The sequence below is a fragment of the Salvelinus namaycush genome, chromosome 22, assembly GCF_016432855.1.
Source record: "Salvelinus namaycush isolate Seneca chromosome 22, SaNama_1.0, whole genome shotgun sequence".
Taxonomy (NCBI): domain Eukaryota; kingdom Metazoa; phylum Chordata; class Actinopteri; order Salmoniformes; family Salmonidae; genus Salvelinus; species Salvelinus namaycush.
In genome coordinates, this window is record NC_052328.1 from 14,609,147 (window position 1) to 14,623,497 (window position 14,351).

Genomic DNA, 14,351 nt, shown 5'->3' on the forward strand with positions numbered 1-14,351 from the left:
CTCAATGGTGCAGCTGTAAAATCTTTTGAGGATCTGAGGACCCATGCCAAATCTTTTCAGTCTCCTGAGGGGGAATAGGTTTTGTTGTGCCCTCTTCGCGACTGTCTTGGTGTGCTTGGACCATGTTAATTTGTTGTTGATGTGGACGCCAAGGAACTTGAAGCTCTCAACCTGCTCCACTACAGCCCCATCGATGAGAATGGGGGCGTGCTCGGTCCTCCTTTTCCTGTAGTCCACAATCATCTCCTTTGTCTTGATCACGTTGAGGGAGAGGTAGTTGTCCTTGCACCACATGGTCAGGTCTCTGACCTCCTCCCTATAGGCTGTCTCATCGTTGTCAGTGATCAGGCCTACCACTGTTTTGTCATCAGCAAACTTAATGATGGTGTTGGAGTTGTGCCTGGTCGTGCAGTCATGAGTGAACAGGGAGTACAGGAGGGGACTGAGCACGCAACCCTGAGGGGCCTCTGTGTTGAGGATCAGCGTGGGGGTGGCCCGTGTGAGGGAAAAATTATGTATTCACCTTATTTGTTGGATATGTAACAATTATTTACTTAACAAACAGTAAGATATTTCTGTCCTGCTAATGCTATGTTTTATGGTCTCCACTCTAGCACCTTGTAGCTAGTCTGGGTGTTGAGGACATGGGTTCTAGTAGAGATAGCTTGAAGCTGACAATTGATTGATGTTGGTGATAAAAACCTAATCTTCCTGGCATCTGGGAAACTAAGTAAAATACCCTCCTGTGTAGGTAACCAAGGTGGCTTATGGGAAGGTTAGAAATAACTGACTAAGCAATCTTGGTATCAGCTATTTAAAAACTGTGCATTGTCTGTAAAGGCTAGACTCAGCCTAACAGTCAGTCAAGACTGGTGGGCTGACGGTCTCATTATTGCAATAATTAATCGATATTAAATAAAGAAGATTGTTTGAAGAAATGACCAAGTCTCTCTCAATACTGAATTCAGGAAGTCTAGGATCCAGTTGCAGAGGGAGCTGTTTAGTCCCAGGGTCCTTAGCTTAGTGGTGAGGCTTGAGGGCACCATGGTGTTGAACGCTGAGCTGTAGTCAATGAAAAGCATTCTCACATAGGTGTTCCTTTTGTCCAGGTGGGAAAGGGCAGTGTGGAGTGCAATAGAGATTGCATCATCTGTGGATCTGTGCGGCATGCAAGTTGGAATATAATGGTGTTGATGTGAGCCATGACCAGCCTTTCAAAGCATTTCATAGCTACAGACGTGAGTGCCACGGGTTGGAAAGTGTACCTAATGTTTTGTACACTCAGTGTATATTGCATGCTCCAAAATTGTTTGAAATTATATTATTTTATACTGATACAATTGCTCAGAGAAAGAGATCTTGTTTAACAAGTAATACAAATTATTGGCACCCCTGTTTTTAATACTCTAGCACCCTCCCTCGCAAGAATAACAACACTAAGCCTTGTGTAATGTGATTTTTAATGTTGTGTCGGTATGCGTGTGCATGTGTTAAGTGTGTGTGCGTATGTAGTGTACGTGAATGTGTGCGTGCAGGTTTTGTGGGAGTGTCAATGTAGTGTGTGTGAGTGGTTGTGTATATGGTGTGTATATACTGAGTGTACAAAACATTAAGGACACATGCTCGTTCCATGACATAGACTGACCAGGTGAATCCAGGTGAAAGCTATGATCCCTTATTGATGTCACTTGTTAAATCCACTTCAATCAGTGTAGATGAAGGAGAGGAGACAGGTTTAAGAAGGATTTTTAAGCCTTGAGACAACTGAGATATGGATTGTGTATGTTTGCCAAGACAAAAGATTGAAGTGCCGTTGAGCTGCGTTTTCACACTAAACAGATTCCCATGTGTATATCAAGAATGGTCCAACACCCATAGGACATCCAGCCAACTTGACAGAACTGTGGGAAGCATTGCAGTCAACATGGGCCAGGATCCATGTGGAATGCTTTCACCACCTTGTAGAGTCCATGCCCCAACGAATTGAGGATGTGGATGAACAGAGAGTACAGGAGGGGACTAAGCACACAACCTTGAGGGGCCCCCGTTTTGAGGGTCAGCGTGGCGAAGGTGTTGTTTCCTACCCTCACCACCTAGGGCCGGTCCGTCAGGAAGTCTAGGATCCAGTTCCAGAGGGAGGGATTCAATTTCAGGGTCCCTAGCTTGGTGATGAGCTTGGAAGGGACTATGGTGTAGAATGCTGAGCTGTAGTCTGTGAACAGCATTCTCACAGTTATTCACCCTATTGTCCAGGTGGGAGAGGGCAGTGTGAAATGCAACTGAGATTGTGGCATCTGTTGGAGCAGTATGCGAATTGGAGTGGGTCTAGGTGTCTGGGATGATGGTGTAGACGTGTGTCATGACCAGCCTTTCAAAGCACTTCATAATTACTGATGTGAGTGCTACAGGGCGATAGTCAATTAGGCAGGTTACCTTGGAGCTCTTGGGAACAGGGACAATGGTGGTCAGCTTGAAACATGTTGCGAATACAGACTGGGACAAGGAGAGATTGAAAATGTATGTGAAGACACTTGCCAGAGGAATCACTACAAAGATAAAAATATACAAGTGTCCTTCCTAACTCAGTTGCCAGAGAGGAAGGAAACCATGAGGTTAATGGTGATGTTAAAACAGTTATAGAGTTTATTGAATGTGATAGGAGAAAACTGAGGATGACTCAACAACATTGTAGTTGCTCCACAATACTAACCTAAATGACAGTGAAAGAAGGAAGCATGTACAAAATAAAAATATTCCAAAACATGCATCCTGTCTGCAATAAGACACTAAACTAAAATATGTCTGGGGCAAGTCCAACACAACACATCACTGAGTAGCACTTTTCATATTTTCAAGCATGTTGGTGGCTACAACATGTTATGGGTATGCTTGTCATCGGCAAAGACTAATGAGTTTTTTTAGGATAAAAAGAAACGGAATGAGAGATAAGCACAGGCAAAATCCTACAGGAAAACCTGGTTCAGTCTGCTTTCCAGACAAATTCACCTTGCAGCCAGACAATAACCTAAAACATAAGGCCAAATATACACTGAAGTAGCTTACCAGACAACATTGAATGTTCCTGAGTGGCCTAGTTACAGTTTTGACTTAAATCGGCTTGAAAATGTATGGCAAAACTTGAAAATGGCTGTCTAGGAATGATCAACAACCAACTTAACAGAGCTTGAAGAATTTTTTTAAGAATAATGTGCAAATATTGTACAATCCAGGTGTGCAAAGCTCTTAGACTTACCCAGGAAGACTCAAGCTGTAATCGCAGCCAAAGGTGATTTTTATGTATTGACTCAGGGATGTGAATACTTATGTAAATTAGATATTTCTGTATTTCATTCTCAATAAATTTGCAAACATTTCTAAAAACATGTTTTCACTTTGTCATTATGGGGTATTGTGTGTAGATGGGTGAGAAAAATAAAATTATTTAATCCATTTTGAATTCAGGCTGTAACACAACAAAATGTGGAATAAGTCAAGGGGAATGAATACTTTCTGAAGGCCCTTTACCTGTCATGACTGTTCCCTTCTCCTTATACAATACAGTTCAATATTAGTCATTTAACCAGATGCTCTTATCCAAAGCGACTTACAGGAGAAATTAGGGTTAAGTGCCTTGCTCAAGGGAACATTGACAGATTTTTCAGATAGTCGGCTCAGGGATTCGAACCAGCGACCTTTCGGTTACTGGCCCAACGCTCTTAACTGCTAGGCTACCTGTCACGGTAAAATAAGCTAGGTTAGGTTAATTTAATTTTCTCTAATTGAAAGTTTCTTGGTGAATTCTAAATATATCATCCCCAACTGCTCCCCAACAGGACATTGGCTGAGGGATTAGCCATAGTTTGGATTCTTTCATTTTTTTATGTATTAAACAATGTCTGCAGATTAGCCTGACGATTCAGAACACATCAAATATTGAAAATGGCATTAAATTATCCCAATATTATTATAGTTCCCCTGCCTGCACCCCCTTAATTCATTATATAATTAATTAAAGTGGTATTACCCACGTCTCCCTTTAATTTTCCATCTATAAAGGACCTGCGCTAGTAAATGAAAATGGAATTGAAACTGCATAATGCACTCGGCTATAAATGAAATACTTGGGACCGGACTATAATAGCAATAGCCTCCACAAAGGGCAACTAAGGTTCTGTGCCTACATGGGTTGAAAAATAGTGGAGGTGTATGGTTACTTTTGTATACAATTTCAAGGTTTGCTGACATGGTTGATGCTTTAGAACGCTTTCTGTTCAAGCTTTGAATGGGTTTTTACTTACAACCTGAAAGTCACAGAAGTTTGCACCTGCACCATTTAGCTCAGTTAGCAAAGGATTCGCATAAGAAATTGAGGGACACTAGTGTCAGCCAATCATTATGATTATGCAGTAAGTTTCCATTTATGAATATGAGCGCATTTGGATATTTTGTCTTTTCTCAGATTTTACAGTTTGGATTATAGTATCGCACTTCAAACAATCAACCATTATTTATATTGGTAAAAGCAATTAAAAAACCAAGAGGGGGGTGTATACGTGAGGAAGAGGATTCAGTTGACAACCACTTGCTATATATCTAGGCCACGTGATACTATAAGGAGGATTATTAGGAAATAACTTGAGGGATTTATAGGCATATAATTCAGTGTAAGTACAGTATATTAGAATAATAATTAATAGAATATTTCACTTTTCATATTTTAAATCAGGGTTCTCCATGGATTACGAGATGAACAGCATGGACATCTGGTCTGAGCTACCTTTAATTTTTGTCTCTTATGTATGTCCAAATGTATTTCATTGGTTGTTTCATAAAGTCCTTTGCTCATATATCACTGACCCAAGACGTGGACATTTTGACTATGCAAGAATTATGTATTGTTATGTACTATTATCTTTCATCCTCTTCAGTAATTGGGATCATAATATTCAGAAAAGCCATTTTATTCAACAATCTCAAACCCAAGACTGAAAGACTGTACTCCAGCCTTTCTTGAACCATACCAAACTCTGCAAAAATAGTCTACTGATTAATCTCATTGGATTATTTACGTTGCCTTCAACATGATTGAGCTGAAGAAATGAAATGAAAATGTGTGTTCAATGGGATTTTCTAGGAAAGTCCTGTTATGTTAGTTGAAAAACCACTATGGTAATAAGGAATGACTAATTCTCCCAAAGTCGATTAAATGTAATCTCATCCAATGGTGCTCTGTCCCCATGAAATACAGCAGGTCATAGACTTTGCTGAGGTTATGTGTATTTAGAATAACCAATAAGAGCTGGATTAGACAACTGTTTGGTACTTTAAAAGGAGATTAATAAGGGGTTTTCTTATTATTTCAGGGTGTACTGCTCGCAGGGCTTAACTACGTGCATGGAAAACAAGCCATTAGAGAAACATAAATGGCCAAATAGGCTATACACTGGAGGTCTCTCTGATAACATAATATCTAGTATTGAGTCATCCTAGTTTTAACAGTAAACACACAAAGCAGTGTCAACCTGCTGTTTTGATGTACTGTGGCTCAAGTATTTCATAGAAGAGACTATGATGCTATAATTGTGAAGAGAGGGGAATTTGGCTAACCCATTTCTATCCACAATGGAGGGAAGCAAAGTCTGTGCATTGAGATATTTATTTATTTGACAATATTTCTCTCAATCATCCTCTGTGTTGAGCTTATTGGTTTTACTGTATTTGGAATTTGAAAGGAAAGAGTGAAATTCTTAGAATTCAGCCCTCTAGAGATCAAGTGGGCCATCCTTAAAATATAGCAATATACACATGCTTTGCATTGTGTATTCTCTACTACTACAACTACTACTATAGTCTATTCTAGTACTACTACTACTAGTACTACTACTCCAACAACTACTAGTTATTTAGAACCTTGAAAAAACACTACCAATACTATTTACTTATATTCATACTGCTACTGGGGATCACAATAACTTGTAAGCAATTTAGCAGCAATGTAGTAGTAGTAGTAGTAGTAGTGGTAGTGGTAGTAGTAGTAGGCCTAGTAGTGGTATTATTAGTTGTTCACAAGTGGTTAAAAGATACCATATAGAACTAAGGGGCAAAGACATTCCTTGAGAATCCATGATCATAGCCATGATGTGAGCAGAAGCAGGTCAGAGGGGCTCTTTCCTCCCCACATAGACATTTCTGTCTCGCTTAACAACTTAGTTGGATAGGTCATCTTTCCATTGGAAGTGCCCCTCAACGATCTGACGTAATTGTTCTAAATGTCATTTGTATGTAAATCTCTGGGCCGATTAGGATACACTCAACATACTTTTGTTGTTATTATCATTATTATTCAAATGTTTGCTCGTATGAGGAGAAAGATTACAGAACCATTAAGCATGTTGTCTGACCCACTAACTGATAAAATACTATTAGGGGTTTAAAGATTAAATTACATACAGAACCAGTCAAAAGTTTGGACACACCTAATCATTCCAAAGTTTTTCTTTATTTTTACTATGTTCTACATTGTAGAATAATAGTGAAGACATCAAAACTATGAAATAACACATATGGGATCATGTTAAACAAATACAAATATATTTTATATTTGAGATTCTTCAAAGTAGCCACCCTTTGCCTTGATGACAGCTTTTCTCACTCTTGGCATTATCTCAACCAGCTTCATGAGGTAGTCACCTGGAATGCATTTCAATTAACAGGTGTGCCTTGTTAAAAGTTAATTTGTGGAATTTCTTTCCTTCTTAATGCATTTGAGCCAATAAGTTGTGCTGTGACAAGGTGGGGGTGGTATACAGAATATAGCCCTATTTGGTAAAAGACCAAGTCCATATTATGGCAAGAATAGCTCAAATAAGCAAAGAGAATCAAGTGCATCATTACATTAAGACATGAAGGTCAGTCAATCCGGAAAATTTCAAGAACTTTGAAAGTTTCTTCAAGTGCAGTCGCAAAAACCATCAAGTGCTATGATGAAACTGGCTCTCATGAGGACCGCCACAGGAAAGGAAGACAAAGAGTTACCTCTGCTGCAGAGGAAAAGTTCATGACAGTTACCAGCCTCAGAAATTGCAGCCCAAATAAATGCTTCACAGAGTTCAAGTAACAGACAAGTCTCAACATCAACTGTTCAGTGGAGACTGCGTGAATTAGGCTTTCATGGTCGAATTGCTGCAAAGAAACCACTACTAAAGAAACCAATAATAAGAAGAGACTTTCTTGGGCCAAGAAACACGTGCAATGGACATTAGACTGGTGGAAATCTGTCTTTTGGTCTGATGAGTCCAAATTTGAGATTTTTTGTTCCAACCGCCGTGTCTTTGTGAGATGCAGAGTAGGTGAACGGATGATCTCCACATGTGTGGTTCCCACCGTGAAGCATGGAGGAGGAGGTGTGATGATACTTTGCTGGTGACACTCAGTGATTTATTTAGAATTCAAGGCACACTTAACTAGCATGGCTACCACAGCATTCTGCAGCGATACGCTATCCCATCTGATTTGCGCTTAGTGGGACTATCATTTGTTTTCAACAGGACAATGACCCAACACACCTCCAGGCTGTGTAAGGGCTATTTGACCAAGAAGGAGAGTGATGGAGTGCTGCATCAGATGACCTGGCCTCCACAATCACCCGACCTCAACCCAATTGAGATGATTTGGAATGAGTTGGAACACAGAGTGAAGGAAAAGCAGCCAACAAGTGCTGAGCATATGTGGGAACTCCTTCAAGACTGTTGGAAAAACATTCCAGGTGAAGCTGGTTGAGAGAATGCCAAGAGTGCGCAAAGCTGTCATCAAGGCAAAGGGTGGCTACTTTGAAGAATCTCAAATATAAGATATATTTTGATTTGTGGTTACTACATGATTCCATATGTGTTATTTCATAGTTTTGATGTCTTCAATATTATTCTGCAATGTAGAAAATAGTAAAAATAAAGAAAAACCCTTGAATGAGTAGGTGTGTCCAAATTTTTGACTGGTACTGTATATGGACCACAAAGTAATGAAACTGCTATTTCTCTACCTTATGGAGAGTATAAATGCTTTACACTGGAGAAAGCTCAGAAAAACAACATGCAGGAGAGAAAAATAAAAATATATTTTTTTGTTTTTTAAAATAATTTTCTTCTAATGTAAAAGTTGAATATCAGTTGGCATAAATCCTGACATCATGCAACACATTGAATTGTTTAATTTTCATCTTATGCACGTTATATATCCTTTGAATAGCTATGACAAATTGAGCCTGAAGCAGCCTGCAAACCGCCACTTAACAAATTAATTGTGTTAAACAATGCGCGCCGTAGGTCGCTGATTTAGGGGATCCAGGGGGTGTGGTCTTTTGTGCAGAAACTGTTGATGGGCATATGTAATGACTGGTAGAAATACAATAGATCTACTCATGTGTGTATCCATTTGGAGAGAGGGAGGGCCAGTCCCTCCTCCAATAGCAGCAAGTGTGCAACCGTTTGACGGTAGGGTTGCTCACACTAACTCCCATTCAGCCCTTATTGATCTTTGATAACAGAGAAAGGCCTCTGGGTCAGTCGGTCCTTCAGAACCTTGTGACCTAGATACACACACACACACACGCACACGCACACGCGCACACGCACACACACACAACTGGGCATATGGTCTTTTCACAGCGTCCTCTGCATCTGCAGACAATTTGCATAGGGGCCTCTAATTGAATATCTACAAAACCATCACCAACCTCCTTTCATATTCCCAAGACCCCTAAATGTCAGTCATTTATTTACTTATATATGTATGAGTGTGTGTACACTAGCGCACTCACACTCCTTTGTGAGTGAGACGTGTGGGTGGGTGGGTACGTTAAGAGCGTTGCGTGTGTGTAGTGTGTGTGTGTGTGTGTGCATGGGAAAGCACACCAAAAGAAAACAGATTGGCCCATATATCAAGACTAATGATCGTTAATTGAGGTAATGAATAGAGAGTAGCAAGAGGGCCTATTGCCACAGGCTGGTAAACGTTAACAAAACTATTGATTGTTGGAGAGGGAGGTGAAGTGCTTCTAACACGAGCTTGCCAGAGACAGACCAGCTGGTGCCACATTGTCAACATGGACAATGAGAATGTAATTGGCTTCTGTATCTCTCTTTGAAAAAAGGGTGGGAAACGTTGGGTAAAGGAAAAATGTTAGGCTTTTGAACTGTCCGGTTGAGTTAAGATCCCTTATTACAGATTTTAGTAACACCCTGTGTCTTCATATAATTATTTTTAGATGATTAAGTTTGGGATATCGGGTAAAAACAAATTAGTATTACTTTGAATTCAGTATTACTTTGATTTCAATATTGAAAAATATAAGCATGAATATTGAAAATATAAAATGTTTGATTTGGGCAATTTTGTCAATATATTGTTGAGCATAATTCCTGAGGAAAGGGCATCAACTCAGTCTTTGGGACCCCAAGGGGTGCACGTTTAGTTTTTTGCCCTAACACTACACAGCTGATTCAAATGATGATGATGCTTAGTTTATTATTTGAATCAGCTGTGTAGTGGTAGGGCACAAACCAAAACGTGCACCTCTTGGGGTCCCGAGGACTGAGTGGGAAACACTGCTCTACAGGCATATCAAAGTTCCAGAGTGGGATCTCTGCTACTTTTAGAGTTATGATCCAATTTGTAAGCATTAGAAACAGAGTGAATGTGAAAATGGATTCAAAATGGCTGCCCTCTGCTGGTGATTTGCAGGATGTGCAATGATACAAGTAAAAGGAGGGCTGTGATTGGTTATATTGCCTACTATGCCAATTTCTCTGTATCATATGGGCACTAACTTTAAAACTAGCAGAGATCTCATTCTGGAACTTTGATATGCCCGTAGAGTAGATTATGTTCAACAATATATTGAAAAATTTGCCTTTTTTATTGCATAAAACACATTTGTATACTTCCGGAAACAGGAACTCCATATAGAAAACAATAGTATTTTTTATTAGTGAATTTACATGTATGAATATGACATTTTACCATTAACATAACTACATTTAAGAGGACAAATGGTTTTCTTTATCCTTATTATAGTTAAGGAAACCGAGCAGTACATTTTCCCATAATAAAGAAAAGTCATCAAGAATATTTTAAATTATACATCTACAAATATCTTGCAATAATCTCTTTACAATCAGACAATGCCAAAATAAATGCCAAACTGTTTCTGGATGCTCACTAGGCAAGTCAGTTAATTACAAATTCTTATTTACAATGACGGCCTACACCAGCCAAATCCGGAAGACGCTGGGCCAATTGTGCGCCGCCCTATGGGACTCCCAATCACAGCCGGTTGTGATACAGCCTGGAATCAAACCAGGGTGTCTGTAGTGATGCCTCAAGCACTGAGATGCAGTGCCTTAGACCGCTGCGTCACTCGGGAGCCCCAAGTAATGTGCATGTGTTTTCTGAGTTTCTTCAGGTAATTATTTGCAGGGTTATACTTATGGATAATTCTGAAAGAGACCTGTTTGACCATGTTAACAAGCAAGTATTTGTGTGCTAATGACCAAACCTTTTTCCAACAGACAAAAGTATTCCAGTAAATTGGGACTACGGAATAGATATGACATCCCTTTGAAATAAAGCACCTATAGATATTTTATTGTTCCGAGGGAGCAAGGATCCCCCCCCCCCCCTACTGGAGACTCAAGAAGGTGAGGGCTGGTTACACTTTTAAACAGCATGGGAGTTCCGGATGGAATAGCATCAAAGACTATTTATTCCAACTTTTTATAATGAACAAATTCTTATTTAAAATGAGATTGAGACGGCCTACCCCGGCCAAACCCTAACCCAGATGACACTGGGCCAATTGTGCGCCTATGGGACTCCTAATCACAGCCGGTTGTGATACAGCCTGGAATCGAACCAGGGTCTGTAGTAGTGACGCCTCTAGCACTGAGATGCAGTGCCTTAGACCGCTGTGCCACGCGGGAGCCCCTGACTATGGCGAACTGTCTAGGTAACAGGGATTTTGTAAAGAGATACACATTTTTAATGATTGAGTAACAACCCTTATGCATTATACATTTGTTTTACCAGTAAGATATCATTATAATCAAATCAGTTCTTAAAAAACAAAGACTTGTTTCTATAAGAAATATACTTATTGTTCTAAATAAAATACCTCTGTCAGAATTTGTTTAAATATTTTAATTACCACACTAAGAACACTTGTCTGCAGATCATTTTGTAGGAATCTTATCAATGTTACAGTTACAAAACTAATAAAATTGAAGCTATCAAAACGGGAGAAGATATGCAGCGTTCAAAACAAATTGGAACTGACTACTGTGTGTTCAAAACAACTGCGAACTCTGAGGTAAAAAACGAGTTTCGACTGGGAAAAATCGTTTTTAACAGTTATCCAACTCGGAAATTCTGTCATCTTTCTAGAACTCCGTCTTTTCGACATGAAGATCACTGATGTCATGATTGGATCTCGTTTTTTTCAGAGTCCGCCGTTGTCTTAAAAACACCAGGCAGCTCTTTGGTATTTTCTTCCCACATCATCACCACACACTGACATAATTAAACAGAGACTATTTGTGTTTCAATACAAATGTGGTTCCCAGTTGCCTTTAACGCATTTAAGTCGGAGAATTCCGAGTTCCCAGTTGTTTTGAACAAGTTATCGGGGGTTGGGTTGAGGCAGCGATGTTAGAGAAAGGATAGGGCAGTGGAGGAGCTTATAACGCCTCACCCAGCAGACTGTCGACCAATTGTGTTCACGTTCTCATGATGCGTCACGCGGTTGCTAAGGTAATCGTCAAGCAATCACTTCTCAAAGTCAGGGTATGAGTCAAGAAACCTGTCTAATTTCCTCAAAAGTACGTAATGTCACGATTCCAAAAGCTATACGCTATTACAGAGAAAAGTTAATTCTCCCACATCCGGAAAATGTTTGTAATGGTGTAGTTCTGTTAACTAAATAAATGCTAATGTTGGTTTTTTGATAGCTCTCCTTGTCCCAGAATTGACCAGAATGCACCGCGCGGCCCATTGCCGACGCATGAGCAACGTGTTCTATGAGCGTTCATAAAATTCCAATTGAGTTTCCCCTTTTCCACAAAAGTCTCTGGTTCATTTTCGCGCACCAAGCTAATTATTTGACATATCGTGAGTATTAGTCAAGCCATCGTCCGAAATAGGAATATCGAACATGCAACTGGAATCAGAATAAGTAGCTACTTATGATCCACGCATAGGTATGTATCCATCTTTTGTTTTGTAAGTTGTCTTCAATATCAGCAAGCCAGGGACAAAGCCAGTTACAGTAGCTTGCTAGCTGCGAATACATTTGACATCTCTCACAGACAGTTAGCCTGCCACTATTCTAGGTACATACGATTTCATACTAGCAATGCAAAAGTGAGAAACCCACCCCATGTCTTGTCTTACAGGTCAAGAGAAACTTAGCCCTTGATAATAACTCTCAGTTCCATTACACATTGAGTCATTGTTGGACAAAGGCATCTTCTGTAGGGCCCGGGGGAGTTTTTGTTAAAATTCCCGACGCTTGGTCTGAACACTAACATAAAAGCATAAGGACCTTGTCTTTCATATCAGCGAGAAAACATATCCAAAACGTTAAATTAATTCAAACATTGATAGGATGTGTTCTCACACGGCAATATCTCCATGTTACAGCGCGACCACCTGTGCTAATTACCTTTTTATAAACTGTGTGGTTCGAGCCCTGAATGCTGATTGGCTGACAGCCGTATACCACGGGTATGACAACATGTATTTTTACTGCCCAAATTACGTTGGTAACCAGTTTATAATAGCAATAAGGCACCTCAGGGGTTTGTGGTATATGGCCAACATACCAGGCTAAGGTCTGTGTCCAGGCACTGTATCGTGGCTAAGAACAGCCCTTAGACGTGGTATATTGGCCATATATCACACTCTCTTGTGCCTTTTATGCTTAATTTAATTAAAAACTGGTTTGTTCCAGCCCTGAATGCTGATTGGCTGACAACCGTGGTATATCAGACCGTATACCACAGTTATGCCATTTCTTTTTACTCCCCTAGTTACGTTGGTAACCAGTTTAATAGCAATAAGGCACCTCGGGGTTTGTGGTATATGGCCCACGTACCACAGCTAAGGGCTGTGTCTAGGCACGTCGTGCCTAAGAACCCCCCCTCACACGTGTGTTATGTCATGACATACCTTGATCACCGATTGCAATGTGCCTTTTGTTATGTAAATCGGGTGTTAAATGATGTGAAACGAGTGCCGCTTTAACACCTGATTTACTTAACAGAAGGCACAGGTAAGTCATGACATTGCACAAGTGGATCGGGGGGCTTTCCTCATTTGTTGTCTATTGCGCCTCTATTGTTCCTCAAGCAAGGGGGAGGCCGGTGACATCACGAGCAAGGCACTTAATTTAGATTTTGTTTACCTAGTCAGCTGGGGGATTTGAACCGTGACCTTTCAGTTACTGTCCCAACGCTCTTAACCACTAGGCTACCTGCCACTCTTTGAATGCCATACCCCTTGAAGTTTAGTCGTCTAAAAAAACACATTTGCTCAAAAAAATGTTTTCTCCCATTAGTGTGTGTACTTTTACTGTATTTATATTTGGGATATCACCTTTCAAAAGAAAAAGTTCCCAAATCACTGGAGAACGTCTTTTAAATGTAGTTATGTAGCTTACTAGTTGGAACAGTTTCTACATTCTAGTGATATAATTGAAAAGCTTAAAATTATGAGTACAGGTGGCCTAGCTAGCTAAACCTTGATGACCTCCTTGATGTCAATTATTTAACAGCTTTCTATCAGATGGCTAACTGCTGTATGTCTGTTTCATTTCTAGGAGGAACAGCAGATTGAACAGCCAGCCTTTAGTTCTGTATGGAACTGCAGAATGTGCCTTACACACACCAGTCACCATGAGGTTACCGAAGATTGCCAGTGTTTTTGTCTTCTTGGGCTGCCTGGCAGCTTACCTGATGTTTGTTACGCACCACTATGATGGTGTAAGGCCAGCCATCTCCAAAATACCACCTCACTTCCACCCCAGATTGGGCTTGTCGGGCAGCCCGAACAGACCAACCTCCTCAGAAGTGGTCAGCGGACATTTCCAGTATGGAGTTATGTTTGATGCTGGGAGCACAGGGACAAGGATCCATGTCTTCAAGTTTCAACTGGAGGACAATGGTACGGTACATGTGATAACAAATATTACACCCCTTGCCTGGGAGAGGTAGAAAATAATGTTGAAAGTTTACTTCCATACCTCTCAACCCGAAAATGTATATTGGCTCTATTCCATCCATTCATGGTATGTTTGGGTGCAT

General features: G+C 40.2%; 1 protein-coding gene across 1 annotated transcript in view; it reads left to right on the forward strand.

Annotated features, from left to right (window-relative positions):
* The first annotated feature begins 12,026 nt into the window (after positions 1-12,026).
* Positions 12,027-14,351, forward strand: part of LOC120017590 (ectonucleoside triphosphate diphosphohydrolase 6-like) — a 36,272-nt gene continuing 33,947 nt past the window's right edge. The window contains exons 1-2 of the mRNA XM_038960447.1: positions 12,027-12,248; positions 13,868-14,211. Of these exons, the coding sequence (XP_038816375.1) occupies positions 13,944-14,211 (268 nt within the window). The 5' untranslated portion in view covers positions 12,027-12,248; positions 13,868-13,943. The remainder of the gene's footprint in view (positions 12,249-13,867; positions 14,212-14,351) is intronic.